This window comes from Hyaena hyaena, unplaced genomic scaffold (assembly GCF_003009895.1).
Source record: "Hyaena hyaena isolate Hyena2069 unplaced genomic scaffold, ASM300989v1 scaffold_1042, whole genome shotgun sequence".
Taxonomy (NCBI): domain Eukaryota; kingdom Metazoa; phylum Chordata; class Mammalia; order Carnivora; family Hyaenidae; genus Hyaena; species Hyaena hyaena.
The window spans coordinates 1-26,514 of NW_024081668.1; the positions used below are offsets into that span (position 1 = coordinate 1).

At 37.0% G+C, this 26,514-nt stretch overlaps 2 protein-coding genes across 2 annotated transcripts; both read right to left on the minus strand.

Annotated features, from left to right (window-relative positions):
* Positions 1 to 699: 699 nt before the first annotated feature.
* LOC120223752 (olfactory receptor 4K13-like) lies at positions 700 to 1,762 on the minus strand. The gene is given in 2 exon segments (XM_039221980.1): positions 700 to 725; positions 817 to 1,762. Coding segments are annotated over 2 exon segments (972 nt in total).
* A 15,221-nt stretch (positions 1,763 to 16,983) lies between these two features.
* LOC120223749 (olfactory receptor 4N5-like) lies at positions 16,984 to 17,910 on the minus strand. Its single transcript, XM_039221977.1, has one exon. It carries the CDS (start codon positions 17,908 to 17,910, stop codon positions 16,984 to 16,986), a length of 927 nt encoding a protein of 308 aa, XP_039077908.1.
* Positions 17,911 to 26,514: the final 8,604 nt, after the last annotated feature.

The following is a 26,514-nucleotide window of genomic DNA, read 5'->3' on the forward strand; positions in this document are numbered from 1 at the left end:
AAGGTTTCCAATGTCTTCAGATCTTTTCTGTGTGATGTATGGGCGCGAGTGCAAGTACGGAGCTCCTTACTTCTCCGCCATCTTGCCCTCTCCCGTTAACCAGTATTTTTTAAACGTTTCATGAATGAATTATTTCAGTTGAAAAAACACTGAGTATGTTATATGGTAAAGAAAGCTATACAAAGCAGTTCATGGTTTTAATTTTTAGCATTTTAGCTGATAATTATTATTAGAAAACAGAGTACTAAAGAGATGTTGAAACATTTAATTTTAGGCATATTTTTACATTTTACTAAAGGGATTAGTGTATTGAGGCTATACAGTGAGAAAGTATTCTTATCCTCATTTAAAACACAGTAACTCAGTCCAGATTCCATATGGCTGACAAGTATTGATAGATATTTTAGCACCTATTAAGTTATAAACTACAACATTAGATATAAAATTTGATACTAAGAATGATATACTATGCTATCTTACTAAAGTTACCTATTTTTACATACTGAGCCATTACAAATTTATAATTTTTTTGAAAAAAGATAGATGATTAGATATTTTAAACATTTATCAGGGTTGTTCCCCTGAATTCTAAGACAAGGAATTAAAAGGAAATAATGAGTACACACTTATTCATGTATTAAATCTGTGCTACGAATATTTTCCATTAGAGTTTTAATAAAACTGGTCTTAATAATTCTATTAATTCTGAGGGAAGATAATTGATTCTATTTAATATTTTATTTTAATTCTTCTGATAAGTATTTAAGATTCAAACCCCAAATAGCAGAGAACACAAAACAATCAACTGGTAAAGACTTACTTAGGAAGTGAGACAAGAACCAATATGGTAGCTTGTGAGTCTCTTAATAGCTGCTTTCATTTCCTTATTCCTCAGGGTATAAATAATTGGATTAAGGAGAGGAGTGATTATAGAGTAAAATACAGAAAGAAACTTATCTGCAGAGTAACTCTTGAATGGGAAAACATAGATGAAGATAGTGGGGCCAAAGAAGAGAGTGACCACAGTGATGTGAGCAGACAGCGTGGACACTGCCTTGGAGGATGCACTGGAGGAGTGCTGCCCGATGGTGACCAGCATGACCGTGTAGGATATGAGCAGGAGAATGAAGCAGATCAGGGACAGGAGTCCACTGTTTGCAATCACCAAGAGCTCTAGGACATAGGTGTCAGTGCAGGCAAGCTTGATGACCAGGGGAAGGTCACAGAAAATGCTATCCACAACACTGGGACCACAGAAAGGTAAACCTACAGTGAAAACCATCTGGCTTGTGGTGTGTGTGAACCCAATCGCCCACGAGAGCAGTAGAAACACAATGAGCACCCTGCGATTCATGATGGTCTGATAGTGCAAGGGTTTGCAGATGGCAACATACCTGTCTATGGCCATAGCTATCAGAAGAGACATCTCTCCACCCCCAAAGAAGTGCAAAAAAAACATCTGGACCATGCAGCCCCAAAAGGAGATGGTATTATATTTTCTAAGGAAGTCTGAAATCACATTGGGAATAAAAGCAGAAGAAAGACATAAATCAAAAAATGATAAATTTGCCAGAAAGAAATACATGGGGGAGTGAAGATGGTTATCAAGAATCACAGAGATCACAATGAGGAGGTTTCCTACTATGATGGCTACATAGACAGGAAAGAAAATTACAAAAAAGAATATCTGAATTTCTTGAGAATTGGAAAGTCCCAACAAGATGAATTCAGAAATGCTTGATCTGTTGTTCAGGAGATCCATTCATCCTTTTGATGAAATTGTCAGAGGTTGCCTAGAAGAGAGAAAAACACACAGGATGTCATAGAGACTGAGAAGTTTGTAAATCTTATCTTTACTTATGTCCTGTCTATTATGCAGGCAAACAACAATATGACAATATGACTGTTTTGTAGGTACTTAGCAGGAGATATTTCACAGGACCACATGACAGTTGAAAGTGGAAGGCATGGAGCCTACTAAATGAAATGTCTGTGTTGGTGAGTAGGGCCAAGGTCAGTTAGATATTTGAGAAAACCTCTCTCTTGTTCAGCTGTAGAGCAGACTTTGTGAACTCATAAGTTACTAGAATAATACAGAAGAGTTGAGAAGCCATCAGCAAAAGAAATTTTTATCTCTTGCAGGAAGTGCATTTACTGACACATTGTTATAACATTCTCAATATGCAGCAAAAAGTTTGCCATATTAAATATTGCTGAAATCACATAAAGTGCATTACGGTGCTTGAAAAGAAGTGATTATAGACTATAAGCATGTTATTGATAGAAAGTTGAATATGGAGACAGTTATATCATTAGTTGAGATAAAACCCAGTTATTGAGGAAAGATTACGGTTTTTTTAGACTTGACTCTCAAAGCTACAGATGTTCCTCTGCATGTTGCTGAACTCTTCAGTTCTTTTGATCAGACATGAAGTGTGTTCCATCTGTGCATTCTTATCCATTTGTTTTATTTTGGAACAGAGAACTATTTGTTTTTTAAGTCCTATGACTTCACATATATGAACATATAGAAACACCTAAATCACTATTAGTAAGACTAGTGAAGTTTACCATTGTTGTCTTGTTCCGCTTCCCTCCATTAGTGAGGGGCAAAAAGAGTAAGGTGAATGAGTTACGTTTGTAAACATGAGTTAAGACTTAAAAGGTGATTTATTCTTTGAAGAGAGTACTGTCTTGGGTTACTTAGCCTCCTTGGACCTATCCTTCTTCACAATTATTTCCCTTTAAGTTCTTTCAGTCTTTAACTTTGTCAAAGATGGAAAATAGTCAGAGATACTGTGTTGCTGACTGAGGTGGATTCAGACAAACTAGATGAACTTTTAAAAAAGACACACAAGTAAAGGGATAGGTCAGTGCTCATTCTATATAAATTCACCTGGTTACGACCTTCCTTGTTTGGCTGATTTTAACTCTCTTCTTCAAGTCTTATGTCAGGCATTTGTTCATCTCCAGTCTTTCCCTTGCTTCTGTGAGAGCCTAGATCAAAGGCTAATGCAGGTTGTCAGAAAAGAAAATAGAATACACATGATTTGGAGGGTGCACGCAATCTTTCAGCAACCTAGTTCAAATTTTTAAAATTATAGCATGTCTAGATAACCATAATAAACACTTAATCATATTCTCTTTTCTATGCATGCATGGTTACTATAACTAAGAAGACACACACATTATAAATGGGCCATAATCTTCCAGTATATATGACACTATCATTCAAAGTAGCATAAAAACTTCCTTCTTTCACAAGGTAATAACATGGAAAATGCACACCTTTGTTAGTGTTCATTCACAGGTGTGAATCTGTATTTCTTCTTTGTACCTTGTACTCTTAACGGTAGGACAATGATCCCATCTAAACTATAGCCCCTGGACCTTCTGTATTTCCTTAAGGCATCCAATAGGTATACTTGCAGGTGCTCATGTGTCTGGCAAAGACAGAGTCCTAGACAAGATGCTATCTCTAATTTTTAATGAGTGTTTTAACAGGTAAGCCATTTTCAGACTGTTACCATAGGAAAGTTGAATTTTTTTCATATGCTTTTCTAGCAATTTGTAACAAGTATAATTGTGGCATCGGTATTTTATGAGTGGTGACGTTCTACGATTGCCTGAATTAGGCATTTTATCCTCGCATTTCTATCATTTATCTCTCTTATAAAATAATTACATTTCTAAAAACAACAAAGAACTTTCTGTGTATTTCTCCTGTAATCCAAAGTATAAAATAATTCAACCTGATAAGTATAGCTGAACAATTTGAACACACCTAAATTTCTTTTCTCTAAGAACAATTTATTGGTCTGGACTGCTATTATAATCTAATTTCCAATAATTATTGGTCTAGTGTTTTCTGATTTTTGTATTTTTTTCACTTGGAACATGATATGTTTGTTTCAGATTAATTTTTCAAATCCATTTAGTCCTCCCCTCCATTTCATTTTGGCATATATGTTTAGCACTGATAGATATATGTTATGTTATTAATGAAAATGATGTGTTTTTTGTGGTATATAGGTAGAGTAGCATGTCAGGATTATGTAACCTACCAGTTTGCGCTTGGACTTCAGCAGTAACGTCAGTCTGAAATGGATGCTTAATCTTCATCATCCAGTGACTTTATTTTCTTCTCTGTACTTCAAAAGACAGCAGTATATAAGTGTATCCCTTGGTAGGAGGCACAAAGGAGAGAACTCATTTGATTGTTGTAGGTTCCTCAGAGACTGGTAGTAAAAAAATAATTGGGATTGTTAAAAAAGACTTTTAACATTACGGAAAAGAGACACCATTTTTCATCTATAAAATTGACAATACTATAAAGGCAACAATCCATACTCAGGTGGCAGTGGAGAGATAGGATGAGAGTTGAAGTATGAGAATTTTGTATGTAGTTCATTCTTTAGTAGTAATTTGTTTCCTACAAACAGCATTGACAGATATGATAATTAGAAAAAATATAAATATTCTAGATTTTTAAAATTCTATGTTTTATTCAAGCTGAGATTGTCTCATTTAAACTCAAGTATTTCTGGACTTTTGAGAAATAATGTGAAATAAATTCCATCATTGTAATTAAAAAATAATTCATTCCACTAAGAATTCTTTATGTTTTCTTTATTACCATTCAAAATTGCTGATAAATCAGGCTCTTCTTTGGGAGTGCTCATTTACTGCTTTTTTTTTTTTTCCTGGAGTACTTCTGAAGAGTTATTATTTACTTTACTCAGTAGTTTACAGTATAGTGTATGGAAGGGCAAGTCTATTGTCATTGCTTTATTCATTCAGAATGTTCTTGGTTATTTTTATATTTTTTTATTCTAAATTAAATAGAAATATTTTCTAAAGTTAAAACAAGTTTCGTTGATATTTTTATATCATAGTATTAAACTTATAAGAAAGGTAGAAAAAATGAGTAGAATTACAAAATTGAGTCTTTCACTCAGAAGGATTTTATGTCGCTTTAAATGTCTGCCTACTTTTATGATACAACAATATATTCTAATCTTCTAATCTTGATATATTTTTATGTTAAATGTAGTTTGGCATATTTCCTACTTTCATGTTACTATGATCTTTTTCTTAAGAAAGATCTATTGTTTCCACTTAATATACATTTATGTGGTACATGGTATTATTGTGGAAATCTCTTTTGTCATTTGTTCCCCTAGTTCATTGTCTTCTTTGTTCGAAGTTACTGGTAAAATGATTTACAAACATTAATAACATTTTTTTTCTTCTGACACATTTCCTGTGTCTTATTCCATTAACTAAAAGTTTAGAGGCATATTGCATAACTGTGATGAAAACTAGCTATGGCAGAATTTGTTAGTTTCCCAACCATGACCCTTCTTTATGTCTTGAGAATGAAAGCTCATTTTCTTATTTTCTTTTTTACAGTTTGCTTATTTATTTTCAGAGAGAGAGAGCAAACAGGAGAGGTGAGGGGCAGACAGGAAGGGATAGAGGAGAGAATCCCAAGCAGGTTTCATGGCTAGCCAACATGGGGCTTGATCTCACAACTGTGAGATAATGACATGAGCCAAAATCAGGAGTCAGTGGCTTAACTGACTGAGCCACCAAGGTGCCCCCAAAGCTCATTTTGCAGGATGAGATGTCTATGCCCTTCCATGGAGTTTCCAACCAGGTCCTCAAAGCTGCATCTCACTACACTGTGGCAATCACTGTTTAATTTTCCTCACCAGTGACCAGTTTAACAATTAGTACAGACTGTGTAAGTACAGTACAGAGACTGCTGAGTAGTCTTCCCTCATTGGTCATTCGAAACAGATGTATGAATCCATGAAATAGCATTGCACAGCCTGCCATGTGATAGAAGTGACAAATAACATGAAAGTAAACAGTAATATCAGACAGCTACTGGTGAAAATTCTTTTATAGGGGCTGACTTCTGATAGAGTCATGCACTTTGCCTCTCCCCAACTCATTTTCTCAGGTCTCATTGCAGTAGTGTTATACTGACATTAAGTACTGTAAATATTTACAGGTGAGTGTTGTCAGGCAAACATATAAAAAAGACGGAGTTTAATTAATTACGCTAGTTCATGAAGGCTGAGATGCTAACAGGAAATGTTCAGGGAAATCAAAGATGAACAGCAGCTGGAATCTATCACCAAATCTAAGCTGGAGGGGCAACACAAGACAGTCTTAACACAGTCCCACGCTAATGACATGTATTCATTTTCTTCTCCCTCAAAAAATGTCCAAAAGACTGGAGGCTTTATGCAACCCAAAGTACTTATCTCATAATGGTTTAGATCCAAAATTCAACTTTTTTCTCCTTTGGATACAGTGAAGTTGTTGGCAGGACAATATTCCTTCCTGGAGGCTTTGAGGGGGGAAACTACTCCCAGACTCATCCTGGCTAGGGTTCAACTTTAGTTCCAGGTGTTTGTAGAATAACATCTCCATTTCCTTGCTTATTTTTAGTCAGGCATTATTCTCACTTTCTAGACATTGCCTATACTCTTTGGTCATATCTTCTTCCTCTTCAAAGCCACAAACAGTGGATCAAAGACTCATCCATGCAGTACATTGAAGCCACCTGATTATCTAGGATAATCTCCCCATCTCAAGGTTTATAAACAATCATATTGTCAAAGTTCACTTTGCCATGTAAGGTAACATCTTCACAAGTTCCATGATTAGGGTGTGGACTTCTTTGGGAGACCATTCCGTGCATAATGACTTATATACAAAAGTGGGAAATGTAGTGGTCAATTTCACTAGGAGGGCTAGAGCCAGGGAAGTGTTGCTGAGTTCCAGAGTGGGCCATAGAACTTCTGCAGGTGTCTGGCTAACGTGTGTGTGTGTGCGTGTTCTTCTCCTTTCCTCCCACTCTATATTAATCTGACAGTGATACCCATTTGTAACCATCTGGTGGTCAGGAAATGCTAGGGTGCTTGTTGGAAACGCTGTGTTCATGCATTAGGACTTTCTGTAAGAAGAGCAAATTTGTAGAAATGAATGGATTGGAAGAAAAAATGGGACTATAATGGCACACATCTCTACTATATAGTCTTCCTGGAATACAGATGTGTGAGGAATTTTACAGATATTTTGGGAGAAATTATTAAATAATGAACATACATACATATGTTTTCGGAGTCTCTTTTGATATTGTGGACTGCTAGAATGTATATTGGACTAAGATGCTATAATTGTTTTACACTAGAAAATAAACCTCTATCGAAATTAATTATAACACTGCAATCATGGCTGATTAAAGGTTGACCAAAGATTTAGGTGCAGGGTTTGTGATGTACACTCACTTAAAGGGAAGTTAGGTGAAAATTTCAATATTCCTACGGTAGGGCATAAGAAAAATAGTATTTTTTGGGGCGCCTGGGTGGCTTAGTCGGTTGAGCGTCCGACTTTCGCTTAGGTCATGATCTCACAGTTCGTGGGTTCGAGCCCCGTGTCGGGCTCTGTGCTGACTGCCAGCTCGGAGCCTGGAGCCTGTTTCAGAGTCTGTGACTCCCTCTCTCTCTCTGACCCTCCCCTGCTCACGCTGTCTCTCTCTCTCTCTCCTAGATATAAATAAAACATTTAAAAAATTAAAAAAAAACACAATATTTTTTTTCTCCCCAGGTTAAGTCACTGTGAAGATCAAGTGTGAGGACAAAAACCTTTATCATTTAAGATGGATGGCTTGTACCACATTTTTGAAATTTGAGGAATTTGTAGAGGGCAAGGATGCTGAGGCATCTCCTTAAAAGTTGAAGTACTCCATCTTGTGCCATCACTATTCCACTAAGAAGAAAGCATAATGTCTGGTAGTCGTCTCCAAGTTCTAGAGGCAGCATATTCCAACTCGTATACAATACTTATTGATTGATTGATGTGACAACCCAGTTTTGTGCACTTTGTTCAGGGGAGGCATCTTAGCAGATCTAGTACAGAGTAAAGTAGCTTTACCACTAAGGCCATATATCCAGGTTAATGCTACGGTATTCAAGTCACCTTGTCTGCAAAATAGCCTGTCATTAAGTTTTTCCATATCCTAACAGGAGAGTCACAATGTAGTTTGACAGGATCATAGCATGCCTATGCCATGTGAAGCAGAGAACTATGTATGAGTTGGAAATTAACTCCTGACATTCCAGTAACCCCATAAGTGTGGACCATCTGACCATGGAGACTCAATTGATTATGGAGATGGAGCTGTCCATCATGCTCTGCATTCGTTGATATTATGGCTGACTTTGAGCATCACAGTTTTTTTTTTTTAATGTTTTATTTTTATTTCTAGGAGGGGGAGAGAGAGAGAGAGACAGACAGCATGAGCAGGGGATGAGCATCACAGTTTTTAGATTGGATCCTGGTATCTTGAGATGGCATCCTCTAGGATGCAGTGTATACTCTTATTTAAAGACATAGATGTAATTTTGTTTCCAGGAAGCAGAATATGTAGCTTAAGAACAAGGATATTCTTCATCTATCTTCAATCCCTGTAAAACACTTGTAGAATTTATGCTTTCTTTTCCTACAACTTTAGGCTCTCTAGTTCCAGAAGTTCTGGGATATGCTTTCACCAGTGATGCAGTAAGATTTCTGTTAATCTCAAGCTTCACTGCCTCTCAATCACTTTATGTTTTTCTTTCCCAGAGACATAATGGCAATGAATGGTGTCGCTATCTTGCAAAGGGTAATTTACTTTGGTCATCCGAAGATGTAGTATTGCTACAATACAGTGGTTAAGTAGGTCCATGGTAGAATTTTTCTAAAATCTATATTGAAATATGGAATTGAACTATTCTCTTCTCAGGTGAAAAGATGTATTGGATGGTGTTACTTACAGAGATGTTACTGAAGAAGAAAAGATTGGTGAACATGAAGTGAATGCTATACAAAATTAAACAGGAAGAGTTTAGAAATAGTTTCCATTCTATTAGTGTCTCTATGAGGCAAATGACGATACACAGTGAAAGTAATAACAATATATTGTTGAATATACTTTCATAATGGAAAATAGCAGACATTTATCTAAAACAGCACAAACACCAGAGTGGAGAGAAGGTAAATGGAAGTTTCACTGATGTGATACTTGTATCACTAACTGTGGTACATTAGTTTAATCTATGTATTGCAGTTAGACTGAGGTACATTACAATGTGCAGCACGTATTTGTAATCCTAAAATTAACATTAAAAACCACAACAAATTTTTCTATTCTTCCTGTTTGAGTTTTGGTAGTGTTTAAGTATCTAGGAATTTGTCCATTTCTTCATCTTATCCAGTTTGTCGGCATAAAGTTTTTCATAGTATTCTCTTAAAATTGAATTTTTGTGGTCTTGGTTGTGATCTCTCCTCATCTATTCATGATTTTATCAATTTGTGTCCTCTTTTTGATAAGTCTTCCTCGGTGTTTATCAATTTTATTTATTCTTTCAAAAACCAGATTTTAGTTTCATTGATCTTTTTTTGTATCTATATTTGTTTCTGCTTTAATCTTTATCATCTGCTTTTTCTGCTGACTTTGACTTTATTTACTGCTCCTTTTCTAACTTCTTTAAGTATAAGGTTAAGTTGGATATTTGTGACCTTTCTTGCTTCTTGATATAGGCCTTAATTGCAATGTATTTGCCTCTTATGACTGCCTTTAATGCATCCCAAAGTGTTTGGACTGTCGTGTTTTCTTTTTTATTTGCGTCCGTATATTATTTTTTATTTCTTTAATTTCCTGGTTAATCCATTCACTCTTTAGTAGGATGTTCTTTAACTTCAATGCATTGTAGTGTATTCCAAATTTTTTCTTGTGATGATTTCAAGTTTCATAGCATAATGATTTGAAATATGCATGGTATGAGCTCAGTCTTTTTGTACCTGTTGAGGGCTGATTTGTGTCCTAGAATGTGATCTATTCTGGAGAACATTCCTTATGTACTCAAGAAGAATGTGTATTCTGCTGCTTTTGGAAGAAATGTTCTGAATATATCTGCTAACTCCATCTGGTCCAGTGTGTTATTCAAAGCCATTGTTTCCTTCCTGATTTCCTGTTTAGATGATCTGTCCGTTGCTGTAAGTTGGTTATTATAGTCTCCTACTATTATGGTATTATTACTAATGTGTTTCTGTTTGTGGTTAATTGATTTTTATATGGGGATTCCTGCAAGTTGGGGATATATATATTTATAATTATTATATCTTCTTGTTGGATAGACCTCTTAATGATGATATAATGCCTTTCTCCACCTCTTGTTATAGTCTTTGTTTTAAAATCTAGGTTGTCTGTTACAAATATGGACACTGTGGCTTTATTTTCAAGTCCATTACCATGATACATGGGTACATGGTTTTCCATCCTTTCACTTTCAATCTACAGATGTCTTTAGGTCTAAAATGAGTCTCTTGTAGGCAGCATATATTTTTATCCATTCTGACACCATGTTTTTTTCAGGTTTTTAAAATGTTTATTTATTTTTGAAAGACAGAGACCAAGTGAGAGTGGGGGAGGGACAAAGAGAGAGGGAGACACAGAATCCAAATCAGGCTCCAGCCTCTGAGTTGTGAGTACAGAACCTGACGCAGGGCTTTTATTCAGTAACCATGAGATTATGAACTGAGGCAAGTTGGATGCTAACCGAATGAGCCACCCAGGCACCCCTACCATATATGTTATGATTAGAGCATTTAGACCATTTCTATTCAGAGTGATTATTGAAAGATATGAATTTAGTACCACTGCATTATATAGAAAGGGTATTTTTTCACTTGATAATAAACTATTTGTAAAAAAAAATGGTATTTTTCGTGACACTCTCTGGTGTTTGTAGTCTTTGCTGCTTTGGTCTTTTTTTTTTTTTCCCTCCACTCAGAGAGTCACCCTAAAATTTCTTGCAGGATTGGTTTATTGGTCATGAACTCCTTTAGTTTTTATTTGTCTGGAAAGTCTTTATCACTCCTTCTATTCTGAGTGAGAGGCTTGCTGGATAAAGGATTCTTGGCTGCATATTTTTCCTATTCAGCGCATTGAATATTTTTGCCACTCCCTTATGGCTTGCCAAATTCCAGTAGAGAGGTCTGCTACCAACCTTATGAGTCAGCCCTGTAGGTTAAGGACCTTCTGTTCCTAGCTACTTTCAGAATTCTCTTTTTATCTTTATATTCTGCAAGCTTCACTGTGATATGTCATGGTGTTCACTAGTTTTTGTTGATTTTGAAGGGAGTTCACTATGCCTCTTGAACTTAGATGCCTTTTTCCTTCTCCAGATTAGAGAAGTTCTCATCTATAATTTGTTCAAATGAAACTTCTGCCCCCATTTCTCACTCTTTTTCTGTGACCCCTATGATATGGATTTGTTTTTGTTTCATGAAACACTGATCTCATGTTTCCCCCTCATGATCTAGTAATTTCCTTTGTCTCTTTTTTTCTGCTTCATTATTTTCCATAATTTTATCTTCTGTTTCACCTATTCTCTCCTCTACTTCTTCCATTCTCACTGTCACTGTATCTAGGGAGTTCTTTGTGCCTCTTGAAGTTCAGTGCCTGTTTCCTTCTCCAAATTAGGGAAGTTCTCAGCTAGAGTTTGCATAAGTAATCCTTTTGCCCCTTTTTTCTTCTCTTCTTCTCCTGGGACTCCTATTCTATAGATACTATTTCACTTTATGGAATCACTGAGGTCTCTAAGTCTACCTTTGTAATCTAATAGTTTTCTTTTCATTTTCTTTTAAGCTTTTATTATTTTCCATAATTTTATCTTCTTTATCAACTATTCTCTACTCAGATTCCTCAATCCTCATTGTGATTCTGTCCAGTCAGTTTTGCATCTCAGAGCATTTTCAAATTCTTCTTAACTAGTTCTTAGGTCTTTGATCTCGCAGGAAGGGTTTCTCTGGTGTCTTCCATGCTTTTTTCAAACCCGCAGAGTAGTCTTATGTTGTTGAGAACTGTTGTTCTCAATTCTTGTTCAGATATATTGTTTGATGGTCTCTGATCTTCGTAGTCTTTCCTGCTTGAGTCTTTTTTTCTCCACCCAGAGAGTCCCCATAAAGTTTCTTGTAGGGCTGGTTTCATGGTCAAGAACTCCTTTAGAGAAAATTCCTGGCTCTGATTTCTCCTTGACCTTTCTTTTAGGGAGTATTTCTCCATCTTATCATTTTGACTAAGTTTCTTGCTTTTGCATCTTTTAAAAGCTTGTTATGTTTCCTGTACCTGAGAATACTGATATTAGAGAGGGGTTATACCCTGTTCAGGGCCTGGCAGTCCAGAAGGTTTTCTGGTATATGCTCTCTGCACTCTGCTGTTGTGTTTTGGCTGCTGTTTCCCACTGGTTATCCTTCTACGGAGTTTCTCCTTGCTTGCAGTGGTAGGGTATTTGGACCTTTACGTTGGTGTGCTTAGATTTGTTTGTTAAAGTAGCCCTGGGGAAAAAAGGCAGAATGCCTGATGCTGTAAAAGAGAAAAGGAAAGGGAACAAAAGAAAAACAAACAGAATAAAAAACTATAAGGCTTATTCCAAGGAAAAAGAAAGGGGACAAAAGAGAGAAGAAAAAGAAGTAAAAAGAAAAGAATGAAAAATCCTGATACAAAAAAAGGTAAAAGGAAATGACAGAAAAACAAATCAGAAACTATGAGGCTGATTCCAAAAGAAAAAAACTAATGGGGGGGGTAGGGGAACTCAGTGGGATAAAAAGTGGTACGTGGATGGTGGCTTCACTGATCTCAAAAAGAAGCCAGCTGCATAAGCTTAGAGTTAGTCTTGCTACAGTAGATAAGCAGTTACCAGGCACTGAGGGTCAGGGTTTGGTGTAAGTGGGTCCCACCTCCAGTGGGTACCACTGTGTTGCTCTCTGAAGTCTTACTCTGTTGGTGTTTGGGGTGAAATGGTTCCACCCCAGTCTCTCATCGATGGACCAGGGGTCTCAACCCCTGCCATTCAGGCAGCCCTCACAGAATTGTGAGGGCAGTCAGGTTGCCCTGCACCATAACTATCCTATGCCTTCTCATTGGTGCATGGATGGTATTCAGAACCCAAAATCCTAAAATACCTGGCACAGGGTAGACTGGCTCCCCTCTTCTGGAATAGAGCCCCCCCCCACACTTCTGGTGAAAGGCCTTTGGCTGGCACCTGCAGGGTCTTTTGTTCTTGGGGAGGCAATAAAGCTCCTTCCAAAGTACTCCAGGAAGGGACTGTTCTTTCCCAGTGCATCCTGGAGTTTTCTATAACATGGTAGGCATTCCAGGGCTAGCTCCCTCCTTTTCAGGACCACACACCTCAGCTCCAATCCAGAGAAAGTCACACACTTCCAAAACCTCAGAGTGTGAGTTCCATATGCTGTTTGCAAAACAGAACTGAGACACAGTACTTCTCCCTCCACATCTGTGGTCCAGAGATGTTTTCCTCTTGTGCTAACTCAGTCCTACAGTCTCTCAACCTCTCTCTTTTTCTCTACCTTTTCTCTTTTTATGGAAGGAGTTCCTTCCCCTCCATATCTCCACCACTTTTCTTTCCCCCCAACTCCCATCCATGCACCTTGCACCTGCCAAGCTGTGTCATCCAACTATGGACATCCTTCTGCGACTCTGCAGATAGATTTTCTCGGTATTCCAAGTAGTCTGACTTCAACAGCTGGGTTTGAGGTACATAGGAAGCCCAGGCCTCCCTTCACTATCTTAACCTCTCTTTCTGTCAATAACCAATAAAGAAATAGAATCAGTTATCAAAAACTTCTCAACAAATTAGAGCTCTGGTCCAGATGGCTTCCAGGTGAATTATACCAGACATTTAAGGAAAGTTAATACCTATTCTTCTCAAACTGTTCCAAAGAATAAAAATGGAAGGAAAGCTTACAGACATATTCTGTGAAGCCAGCCTTATCTTGATTCAAAAAGAATCCACTGAAAGGGAATTAGAGGCCAGCATTCTTGATGAATGTAGATGTAAAAATCCTGGCCAAGATACTAGAAAATTGAATTCATTAGTACATCAAAAGAATTATTCACCCTGATCAAGTGGGTTTTAATCCTGGGTAGCAGAGCTGATTCAGTATCTGCAAATCAGTCAACGTGATACACCACCACATTAATAAAAGACAGGATAAGAAACATATAATCCTTAAAAATAGACACAGAAAAGGCATTTGAAAAAGTGCAGCATTCTTTCTTAATAAAGACCCTCAAGAAAGAAGGGGTAGAAGGAACATACCTCAATATCATAAAATCGATATATGAAGGGCCCACAGCTAATATCATCCTAAATGGGAAAAACTGGGAGCTTTCCCCATGAGGTCAGGATCATGACTGATATGTCCCCTCTCACCACTGTTATTCAATAAAGTACTGGAAGTCCTTGCCTCAGCACTCAGAAAATAAAAATAAATAAAAGATATCCAAGTTTGCAAAGAAGTTGAACTTTAACTCTTCGCAGACAATGCGATACTCTACATGGAAAACCTGAAAATACTCCACCAAAAAAACTCTAGAACTGATAGCTGAATTCATCAAAGTCTCATGATATAAAATCAAGATACAGAAATTAGTTGCATTTCTATACACCACTAATGAAGCAACAGAGAAATCAAGGAATCTATCCCATTTACAACTGCACCAAAAACAATAAGATACCTAGGAATAAACCTAACCAAAGAGATAAAAGATCTGTATGCTTAAAATTATAAAGCTCATGAAAGAAATTGAAGACGACACAAAGAAATGTTAAAAACATTCCATGCTCATGGATCAGAAGAATAAATATTGTTAAAATGTCAATACTACTCAAAGCAATCTACATATTCAGTGTTATTCCTATCAAAATAACACCAGCATTCTTCACAGAGCTAGAACAAACAATCCTATAATTTTAGTGGTCTACAAAAGACCCCAAATAGACAAAGAAATGTTGAAAAAGAAAAGCAAAGCTGGAGGCATCACAATTACTGGCTTTTAGCTATATTACAAAGCTGTAATCATCAAGATGGTATGGTACTGCCACAAAAATAGACACATAGATTATCAGACCAGAATAGAGAGCCCGAAATGAACCCACATGTGTTGGCCAACTAATCTTTAACAAAGCAAGAAAGAGAATCCAATGGAAAAAGGAAAAAAAAAAAAACAGTCACTTCAGCAAATGGTGCTGGGAAAATTGGAAAATATGCAGAAGAATGAAACTGGATCAATTTCTTACCCCATACACACACAAAAAATAAAAATGTATGAAATACCTAGATGTGAGATAAGAAACCATCAAAATCCTATAGGTGAAAACAGGCAGCAACCTCTCTGACCTCAGCCACAGTAACTTCTTACTAGACATGTCTCCCAATGCAAGGGAAACAAAAGCAAATGAAATATTGGGACCTCATCAAGATAAAAAGCTTCTGTATGTTAAAGGAATCAATCAACAAAACTAAAAAGGCAATCAATACAATGGGAGAAGATATTTGCAAATGACATATTGGATAAAGGGTTAGTAGCCCAGATCTATAAAGAAGTTACCAAACTGAACACCAAAAAACAAATAATCCAGTAAGAAATGGGCAGAAGACACAAATAGACACTTTTCCAAAGAAGATATCCAGATGGATAAAAGACACATGACAAGATGCTTAACATCACTCATCAGGGAAATATAAATCAAAACCACAATGAGATAACACCTCACACCTGTCAAAATAGCTACAATTAACAACTCAGGAAATGTGTTGGTGAGAATAATGGTGAAAGGGGATTCCTTTTCTACTGTTGGTGGGAATGAAAACTGGTGCAACCACTCTGGAAAACAGTATGGAGGTACTCAAAAGAATTAAAAATATAACTACCCTATGACCCAGCAATTGCACTGCTAGGTGTTTTCCAAAGGATACAAAAATACTGAATTAAGGGTCACATCATACCCAATGTTTATAGAGCACTATCAACAATAGCCAAATTATGGAAAGAACCCACATAATCCATCAACTCACAAAAGGAAAAAGAAGATGTGGTTTATATATATACACACACACACAATGGAATACTAGTTGGTGATCAAAAATTGAAATCTTGCCATTTTCAACAATATGAATGGAACTAGAATGTATTATGCTAAGTGAAATAAGTCAGAGTAAGATGAATGAGGGACTCTATGAGAGAATCCTTTTTCTTGCTTTTTCAGTTAGACAAAGCAGAAAATATGAAACAACATAAATATAAAACATGACAATAAAACAAATTTATACCTATTATATCCATAATAGTACTATTACATGTATTTCATTTTTCATTATTGTCATCCTTTTATATATATAATATATATCATATATAAATAAGAAAATATACTATTTTTTGTACAGTGTTCAGCACATTCTTATTTACATATAAGAATACATAACTTATTTGACAAGCTACTGTATTCATCTTCATGGTCTTCCACTGTAACAATTTATAAGATCTTTGTGCCCTGTCCTAGTCATCCTCTTTTCCTAGAATTTTCTGTCCCCAGGATATTGTGTGGATGTTTCATCTGGAAAACAGCTAACCACCACTCAACAAGACCTTGCTTAACTACCATAGGCAAAATTGCTCCCATCTCTAGTCAGATTCTGTCATAACAATATTTTTTATTTGCTTCAGAGAGCTAATTCTTTTGGAGATTAGAGGTCATTTTCTTTTTTTTTAAATTAATTTGTTGTCAGATTGGCTAACATAAAGTGTGTACAAGGTGCTCTTGGTTTGGGGGATAGATTAGCATGGTCCATCGCTTACATACAACACCCAGTGCTCATCCCAACAAGTGCCTAGAGGTCATTTTCAATTTAATATCTCAGTCTGTTTTTATCTACTTGAATATCACCCCAAGAGACCTGGACTCTGAACTGCCTTAATCACATACCTAGAAAATCGCAAGTACTTTAATAAATGTAATATTCTCTAAAATGCAATGGTGTCCTTGTGCATTAATAAATAAGTGATTTAATGAATTCCAACAGGATTTTCTTCTTGTTGCTTATCTCATTCTTCTATTCCATTCAGCAAACCATGTGACGACTCACTAACCTCCTCATGGAAGCTTTCACTTCCTGGTTGCGAAAAGTATAAATCACAGGGTTCATCAAAGGAAAGATCACTGTGTGAAAGAGACAAACCACTTTGTCAACTGGGAGGGCTCTGAAGGGGCGAGTGTAGATGAAGATAGCAGGTCCAAACATGAGGAACACAATGATAATGTGTGTGGTACATGTGGAAAGAGCCTTGTTCTTGCCTTCAGAGGTGTGTCCCTTCACACGACAGAGGATGACAGCATAAGAGGCCAGAAGCCCCAGGAAGCACAGCAGGGTAAGCAGGCCACTGTTGGAGACCATCAGGAGCTCCACCACAAAGGTGTCTGTGCAGGCCAGCTTGATGACCTGTGGCACATCACAGAAGAAGTTATCCAGCTGGTTTGGGCCACAGAAGGGCAAGTGGAGGATGAGGGCTACTTGTACAATGGAATGAGTAAAGCCCCCAAGCCACAGAGCCAACAGCAAAGCATAGCAGACTCTAGGGTTCATGACAGTGGAATAGCGTAAAGGATGACAAATGGCGATATAGCGGTCAAAGGCCATCACAACAAGAAGGAACATCTCCCCTACACCAAGAAAGTGCAAGAAAAAAAGCTGAATGATGCATCCTCTGTAGGAGATTATTTTCTTCTCTGAAAGGAAGTCCACCAACATCCTGGGAGCCACAATGAAGGAGTAAGATGCATCCAGGAAAGCCAAATTGCCCAGAAAGAAGTAGAGGGGGGCTGTGAGGCCAGGGTCTGATCTGATGGTGAGAATGATGAGGAAATTTCCAGGAAGGATGATGAGGTAGAAAACAAAGACTAGCACAAAGACCAGGAGTTGAACATGTCGAGACTGGGTCAGACCAAGGAGGATGAATTCTGTCACTACTGTGCTGTTCCCCTTCTCCATCTCGCTTTGGTTTGCAGAATAACAAAGAACAAAGTATGATCTGTTATAACCACCTTTTTATCTACTCCATAGCTCTTCTCAGATAAAAACATTTGCCACTTCCAGCAATTGCCTCGCTGAAAACAATGTGTGCCTATAATTGTCTTATGTTTTGAGTTGGCCTTTCTACCCTTCATTTCTTGATTTCCCCCAAAATAAATTGTTCTTATAACCACACTCTCATTCCCATTTAACCATGTGCTGCTTCTATATAATTGTGCTTTTCTAGAACTCTGATCTACTTTGCTTGAGGTATAGTTGAAATTTCCTGATTAAAACAAAACTTAATCATTATTAAGTTTGTCAGGTTTGTTGGGTTTTCTTTTGTTAGTGGTGGTGCACGGTCTGTAATGTTTACATTAGTTTCTACTTCTTCTCATTCCCACAGACAAAAGTGCTTTTGCAAGTGCTTCTTTCTTTTGGTTCCTGTAGACTCCCAGGTTCTATTCCTCCTTTTCTAAATGTGTTTCTTATTTGTTCTGCTTTGGTGTCCTTGTGCACCTTTATTCTAAAATGGTTTAGGGTCTCAAATAAGATTCCTACATTCTCCTAACTTAAAGTTATTGCCCTAGTTACACTCTTGGGTAGGTGCCCATCCTGAATCTGCTGTAAACTTTGCTCTTAAATCTTAATTAATACAAACCCAGGTATATTTGATCACCATGTATCCATAACCCCCTTTTTCCTTAGATCTCAGAATGATAGCCAGATGAAATCTCTCCCACAAATATGTCATATATAAAACATTTTGAATATCTCAGCTAATAAAATAAAAGCATGCTAGAGTTGAAATTGATCATATAGAACATAGAGTATGAGGGCCACCTGGGTGGCTCAGTCGGTTAAGTGTCCGACTTCGGCTCAGGTCATGATCTCACGGTTGGTGGGTTCGAGCCACGCGTCGGGCTCTGTGCTGACAGCTCGGAGCCTGGAGCCTGCTTCAGATTCTGTGTCTCCCTCTCTTTCTGACCCTTCTCTGCTCATGCTGTCTCTATCTCTCTCTAAAAAATAAATAAAACATTTTAAAAAAACATAGAGTATGATATACTCTTTTGACAGATGAGAAAAATAAAGGAATTTCAGTTCAGACTTTTATTTTTGCAATGACTTTTTCTTCTCACAAGTGGTAAGAAATATAAGAGGTGTGTCTTCCTCACTTTAAACTGATTAGGATATTCTTAATCAGCATCTATCAATTGATGTTACTTTATTTAGGCAGTTAACTAGTCATAATATTGCTTGCATGAGTATTTCCCCTTTTTACACTGCAGTATGGTTTAAATAATTCTATTTAGAATTATATTTGTAGGTATTTCCTAATGTATATGTAACTATGATTATAGAACCATATTTTATTAATAAATATTTACATTGTGATATGTGTACATGTTTTACTGTTGGCATGAATGATTTAAAAAATGAAAGATTGCTAATTTTAACAAAAACTATAATGTGACATATAATGATATTTCCCTTGATTTTGAATTACATACAATAGTTTTTCAAAAGTACTATGGATACAATAGGATACAGTTTAGCAAGAAGAAGGAATGGCATATTGGGACATGCTACAATTGTGAACTCAAAACCATTATGCCATGAGAAAGGAACCAAACACAAAGGTCATACTGTACAATTGAATTTATGAAATAATTGTACATATTACGAAAATTTCCAGACAAGACAAATTGATAGACACAGGAGGTGGAAGGGTTGTTGCCTAGGGCTATGGGTGGAATGGGGAGTGACTCCTAATATGAATTTTCTTTTTGGGTGATGAAAATATTCTAACATTTGTGATGAAGCTTGCATAACTCCGTAAATGCACTTAAAACATTTGAGCTGTACAATTAAAATGTTAAGTTTTATGTTGATTATATCTCAGTAAATATTTTTTTAATGTGCCAATAAAAGTGATATGGAAAACTGGAGAAGGAAAACTTCCCAATAGAAATTTGACAAATTATTGATAGCATCCCTAGGATGAAAAGGTAGGAAGAGAGGGGCGGGGGAGGGAAAATTTAAAGAAAAATCAACCTTAAAAAGCCCATAAACTCATGGGAAATTTAGGCAGTAAGCTGGTGTTTGAGGGCGCACCTATTAAGAAACATCAGGACATATGTACTATGTGATTAGTAACATTTGTAACTAGCAGCCAAATACTATGCAAAAGGAATTTATAACATACGGGCACATATTTGTGTAAAGGGATACTTATTCACATATGTATAAACACACACATAAGTATAATAACATTGATATTGGTAAAAAAATCTTTGGTGCCTTCATATTGTTGCTTAGGACCTTGCTTCTCTCTTTTACCCACTTACATGGCTTTGTCTTCATAGTCATTTCTTACTCTGCTTGTGGAAACCTGCCCTTAGGAAAGTAAGTCGGCAGCTCCTCCTGCTCTTCTTGGGTTTTTCGCATTCCAGGTTTCCATTTACCATTATTTCTTGCTTCTTTTGGTTGACCATTCCAAGACACAAGGAGCACTCTAAAGATTGCAGTCTCCTACTCTTCCTCTGCTTTTATTTTTCCATTACACACCTCTCTTCTTTGTTACTAATAGGTGGAGTTTCATCCCACTTCATATCTTTAATCCACATTCTTCTCCCACTGTCATATACATAACTTCTATTCCTCTGATTCTCAAATTGTGCTCATCTCAGAGAACAGATGTGCATCAACTGAACGTTACTGTGCATAAAATGAAATTCCAGGGAAAAAAGCCCCAAACAATGACTCTCACAGACACTAGCTTTTTGCTCCTGTCAGATTGGCAAAGAAGTATTGTCAGTGTATGCTGAGAGACAGATGTGAATGTTTTCATCATCCCTAACTTTCCTCGTTATTTCAGCTGACACAAAAACGCATCTGGCATGAAAACTGCGCAGGTGGAGAGGGTGCTCATACCCTCCCTGCTTTCTCAGAATGCAGACACACTGCATCAACAAGGGCATATGGAGCATGCCTAGACTCCCAGTGCTATCAGACCAGTTCTTGGAGCCATTAGGGGGCTGATCATCTTCCTAACATCTCTTCCATCTCTCCCCTTTCATATCCTTTTGCTCTTTTTAAAATTTTTCATAGTTGCCCATTTCTTTCTGCTAATTCTATTTTATGCATTCGCATGGGAAAACCTAGTCATCTGTGTGATACTCAGATGGTGAATCCAGATGGTGAATCTCCCTAAGATACTGGCATTTTTACTTTATAATTATGCAATGAAAGATATCATCCCTTTTAATATACTAAGCATCAGGAGGACTTTGGGGAGGTATATTTGAAGGACCAGGCACAAAGTGCTATATGTCACCATTTAGATCTCACTCTTTCTCTCTTTCACAGGATTATTCTATTCTTATGCATTTTAAGGCAGCAGATGTGTCAGGCAATTAGTATGACTTTTTTTTTTTTCTATTCTTCCCCACAATTTCCTTTAAATATGAAGAATGACCAAAAATTTTACCTCCTTAAGACCCCAGTGCTACTCTCAAGTAAGGGGTGATCCTCTTCCTTCTGATGAAAAGGAGATTAGTTGATCATTCCTGAATGTTTCCTTAAATATACGTCCTCATAGTAGGACATCGTAAGTTGTGAAATCTCTCTAATTTGTGATGCGATAGGGAGTATGCTTGGGGATTGTACAGCTACTGTCAGCATGCCTAGTGCTTCCAGTGGGAATAATTAGAATGGCAAGAAGATTTAGAGAACATTTTAAGGATTAAAAATATTCAACATGTGTGCCAGCTAAGACCTGGCTGGATTGTGTCATTATTTTAAATTCGACATTTTAACAGTGATAGTGTTATTGGAGTGTCACACATGTTTATTAAGCATAATGATAGTAAGCCTAGGAAGGTTATTTTAGATATTTTTATATAATTCATGCAAGTGATGAGAAAAAATTGGTGTTTAATAAGAGGTTAGTAGTGAAGCTAAGTCAATAGTAAGTATGTTGGTATGTGTGTATTTTGGTTGCAAAAGAAGTAGAGAGAGTATATTACGCTGAGAAAACATTTTTCAAAAATAATTCTCCTTACATAAGAGAACTTTTTGGTGTCTTATGCACTAGTCCTTCTAGGGATGTGTTCTCTCAAAGAAAAGTTACTCTTTTGTGATAGCATTTATAGTTATTCACTTTTTTTGAATATGTAATTCGTGTGTTTTGCCATAACAAAATAAAGGTCTTCCTATTTTCAACTTAGGAATATTACATAAAGAAAAAATATTGGGGTGCCTGGGTGGCTTATTTGGTGGGCGTCTAACTTTGGCTCTGGTCATGATCTCACAGTTTGTGAGTTCGAGCCCCAGATCAGGCTCTGTGCTGACAACTCAGAGCCTGGAGCCTGCTTTGGATTCTGTGTTTGCCTCTCTCTCTCTCTCTCTGCCCCTCCCTCACTCATTCTCTCTCTCTCTTCTCTCTCTCTCTCAAGAATAAATAAACATTTAAAAAAATTTTTTAAAGAAAAAATATTTAATCATACAAAACTCCCTTTAATTTACTCTCTTTGTTATACATTAAAAGTAACATAGGATAAATCTGAGTAATAATAAAATTAAGGTAACAAAGTTAAGTTTTACAAAAGAAATACAATATACAGTCAAATACACTTTAACTCAAATTTATGTCCAGGTCAGCCAGAGGTGCAGTGGGATATAATGAAAGGTAGGGAAAAAATAAAGAGAGAGAATATTGTGGCCGGTGTACCTATTAAATTTGTGCTGCAGGTAAATTTGTGTCATTTTGCATTTTGAAAGATTATCTGTAGGATAAATTTCTAGAAGGGCAGAAAACTAGATATAAGATAATCAGAGAAGACACAAGAACAGAAGGAAAAAAATTATAAGACACATATGGAAAAAATAGAAGAAAAGATAAAGAGACAGAGAAACCATAATCACAGAGATAACTGTACCACAAAGCCACATGTACATATACAGAAAGAGTTGGAGGGGAGGGAAGAGAGGTAACGGGGCAGAGTGATCTTTGGAAATACAAAGTATTTTGGTTTTGTTTGTTTGTTTTTTAATTACAAAACTCCCAGGATCTCTGTTCTCAGAGTGTACCACAATGTTTTAGAGTTAATTGAAAGTAATACAGAGATCTTAACTAGTCTACAGAAGGCCTCTCCTCTCAGCTCAGAAATCTTTTTCATCTTAGGCAATTTAATAAAATTTTAAAAAATGGGTGTGTCTGTCTATGTCCATGTGTGTGTTTTAAGAGGTAAATCTCAGGATTACCTCAACTAGTTTACTACACAAGGCACCCAGTGGTGATGAAAATATGAGAGTGGAATTTAGAGAACAAGATTGTATCCTGGCTCCACCCATGATAGTTGTTTCCTGGGAAACTTGCAGATTCCTCTAATATTTCCCAATCAGAAATGGTGGAAAGGTAAACTTTCTTTTTACAAAATGTAAGTATCTATCATTTGTATGGGTGCATCAGCAATTCAGCACTGGTTAAGGTACACAAGGACCTTGGCCTCAGGGAGTTAACATCCCAGTGGAGGGAGCCAGTCAAAAAGCAAAGAAGGTAGGTTAAAAAACGTCAAAAATGAAAGAATATAACAGAGTGATATCTTGGAGAATGAATGGGTACAAGTAGGATGTTCTTTTAGTGTGGGTATTAGAAAAGTCCTTTTTGGGGCGCCTGGGTGGCTTAGTCGGTTAAGCGTCCGACTTTTGCTTAGGTCATGATCTCGCGTTTCGTGGGTTCGAGCCCCGCGTTGGGCTCTGTGCAGACTGCCAGCTCAGAGCCTGGAGCCTTTTTCAGTCTGTGATTCACTCTTTCTCTGACCCTCCCCTGCTCACGCTGTCTGTCTGTCTGTCTGTCTGTCTGTCTCTCTCTCTCTCCTAGAAATAAATAAAACATTAAAAAAAAAGTCCTTTTTGAGGAGGTGACATTTAACCTGAATAATCAGATAAATTTAGCTATGGGGAGGTGTAAGAGAAGGGAAAAACAGGCAATGGGAAGAGCAAGACCATGAAAGTGAAAGAGCAGGTGCATGGAGGAACAGAAAGGAGCCCAGAGTGGTGAGTAAGTGCTGGGCAAATGGAGGCAAAGTATGAGGCCCTGTCAGAGAGGTAGGCAGCAGTTGTACAGGATAGGGGTATGTAGTCATTTTTCTACCTATGCAGTCACAATTTCAGTAGGGCTTTTGTAATCTGAAGCTCACTCTAGCTACTCTGTGGAGGAGGGATTTGAAGGAGGCAAGTATAAAAGCAAGAACAATTTGAAGATGATGCAGTACTATGCACAGGAGAATTTGGTGACTTAGCCTGCTGGAGAATGGAGGAAGGAAGTGGGTAGCAGAAAGAATAGAGACGTCAACATTTATTTTTATGGTAGAGTCATTTGGAATTGGTGATAGACATGATGTCTGAAAAGAGGACTCAGGATAACTCAAGAATTTGGAGGAATTAATTATTAATAACACCATTGCAGTTTAAAAACGTGGAAGTGACTCAGACAAGATGAGTTTAGTTATAGGAAGAAACTTGCTGTTTTGAACATACATTTAATTTTTGCATAGGAAATATGTATGCATAGTTAAACATTTTTTAAGGTTAAAATATTTTAAAAATTGGCCAAGAAATCTTCCCGTCACTGTCTCCCATCCATAACCCATAACCCATCCTAACAGTGAGGAAACAATCAATTTCTTGAGTGAATTTTCAAAATTGTGACTGTGTAAATATTTATGTACATTGGTTTTTTATCTTGTTTTGAACATATATTTAAAACATATCACACAATATCTGGTACCTTATTTTTCACTTACAGTGTATCTTGGGGAATTTTTTGTGTTAATGCCTAAAGTGTTCCCTAATTCTTATTCTTTATATGGCTGTTTATTCAGTTTGTTAATATATAACTTTTTTCTCCTAGTAAGGAAAATATAAGCTATTTGCATTTTTTTTTGGTTATCACACTAAGTTCTGCAATAATTAAACCTGAATGTGTCACTTTTTGAATGCATGATGGACAAATCCTCAGAAATGTAAGTAGAGGGTTAATGTTAGTGTGTGTCTGCATGTACATGGTATTTTTTTCCCTAAAGTTTACTGAGTGGTAATTTATGTACAGTAAAATGATCAAACCTTCAGTACACAAGTAAATGAATTTTTGAGCATGTATATATCTTCTGACCATGACAAGGCACAAGATACAGAGTATTTCCAACCTCTAGATAATTTTAAACATCCCTGGAAATAATCGCTATACTTATTTTTATCAACATGATTTAGTGTTGTATGTTTTTGAAAGTAATATAAATGGGACCATAAGTTATATGTTGTTTTGTGTCTGACTCTTTAAATTCAATATATTTCTTTTGAGATTGATCTATGTTTCTTGGTAATAAACATTCCAGTCTCTAAATATGAATGTTTTTCCCCTAAATGTGAAGGGAAAAGTAAGTAAAGCTGACAAAAGTATTCTTTTATAGTTCTTTCCTTGGACATTTGCTCTCATTTATCTTCTGTACATGCTTATGAGTTGGTTTGCTGAAATATAAAGTCAAGATACTTTTTTTTTCTAAAATAGTTTATTGTCAAGTTGGTTTCCATACAACACCCAGTGCTCATCCCAACAAGTGCCCTCCATGCCAGTCATCTACCCTTCCTTTCTCCCCCACAGCCATCAGCCCTCAGTTTATTCTCAGCATTCAAGATTCTCTCATGGTTGGCCTCCTTCCCTTTCCCCAACTATTTTTCCCCCTTCTTCTCCTTCTTGGTCCTCTGTTAGCTTCCTTCTAATCCATCTATACATGCAAACCTATGGGATCTGTTCTTCTCTGCCCGACTTATTCTGCTCAGCATAACACCTTCAAGTTCCTTCCATGTTGCTACACGTGGCCAGATTTCATTCTTTCTCATTGAAATGTAGTATTCCATTGTATACATAAACCACATCTTCTTGATCCATTCTTCAGTTGATGGACACTTAGGCCCTTTCCACGTTTTGGCTATTGTTGAGAGTGCTGCTATGAACATTGGGGTACATGTGGCCCTATATATCAGCACTCCTATATCCCTTGAGTAAATTCCTAGCAGTGCTATTGCTGGGTCTTAGGGGAGTACTATTGTTAACTTTTTGAGGAACCTCCACACTGTTTACCAGAGGGGCTGCACCACTTTACATTCCCACCAACAGTGTAGGAGGGTGCCCGTTTCTACACATCATTCCCAGCATCTAGTCTCCTGATTTGTTCATTTTAGTCACTCTGACTGGCATGAAGTGGGATCTCAGTGTGGTTTTGATTTGTATTTCCCTGATGAGGAGGGATGCTGAGCATCATCTCATGTGTCTGTTGACCATCTGGATGTCCTCTTTGGAGAAGTGTCTGTTCATGTCTTCTGCCCATTTCTTCACTGGATTGTTTTGTTTTTCGGGTATGGAGTTTGGTGAGTTCCTTATAGATTTTGGATAATAGCCCTTTATCTGATATGTCATTTGCAACTATCTTTTCCCGTTTCGTTGGTTGCCTATTAGTTTTGTTGATTGTTTGCTTTGTTGTGCAGAAGCTTTTTATCTTGATGAGGTCCCAATAGTTT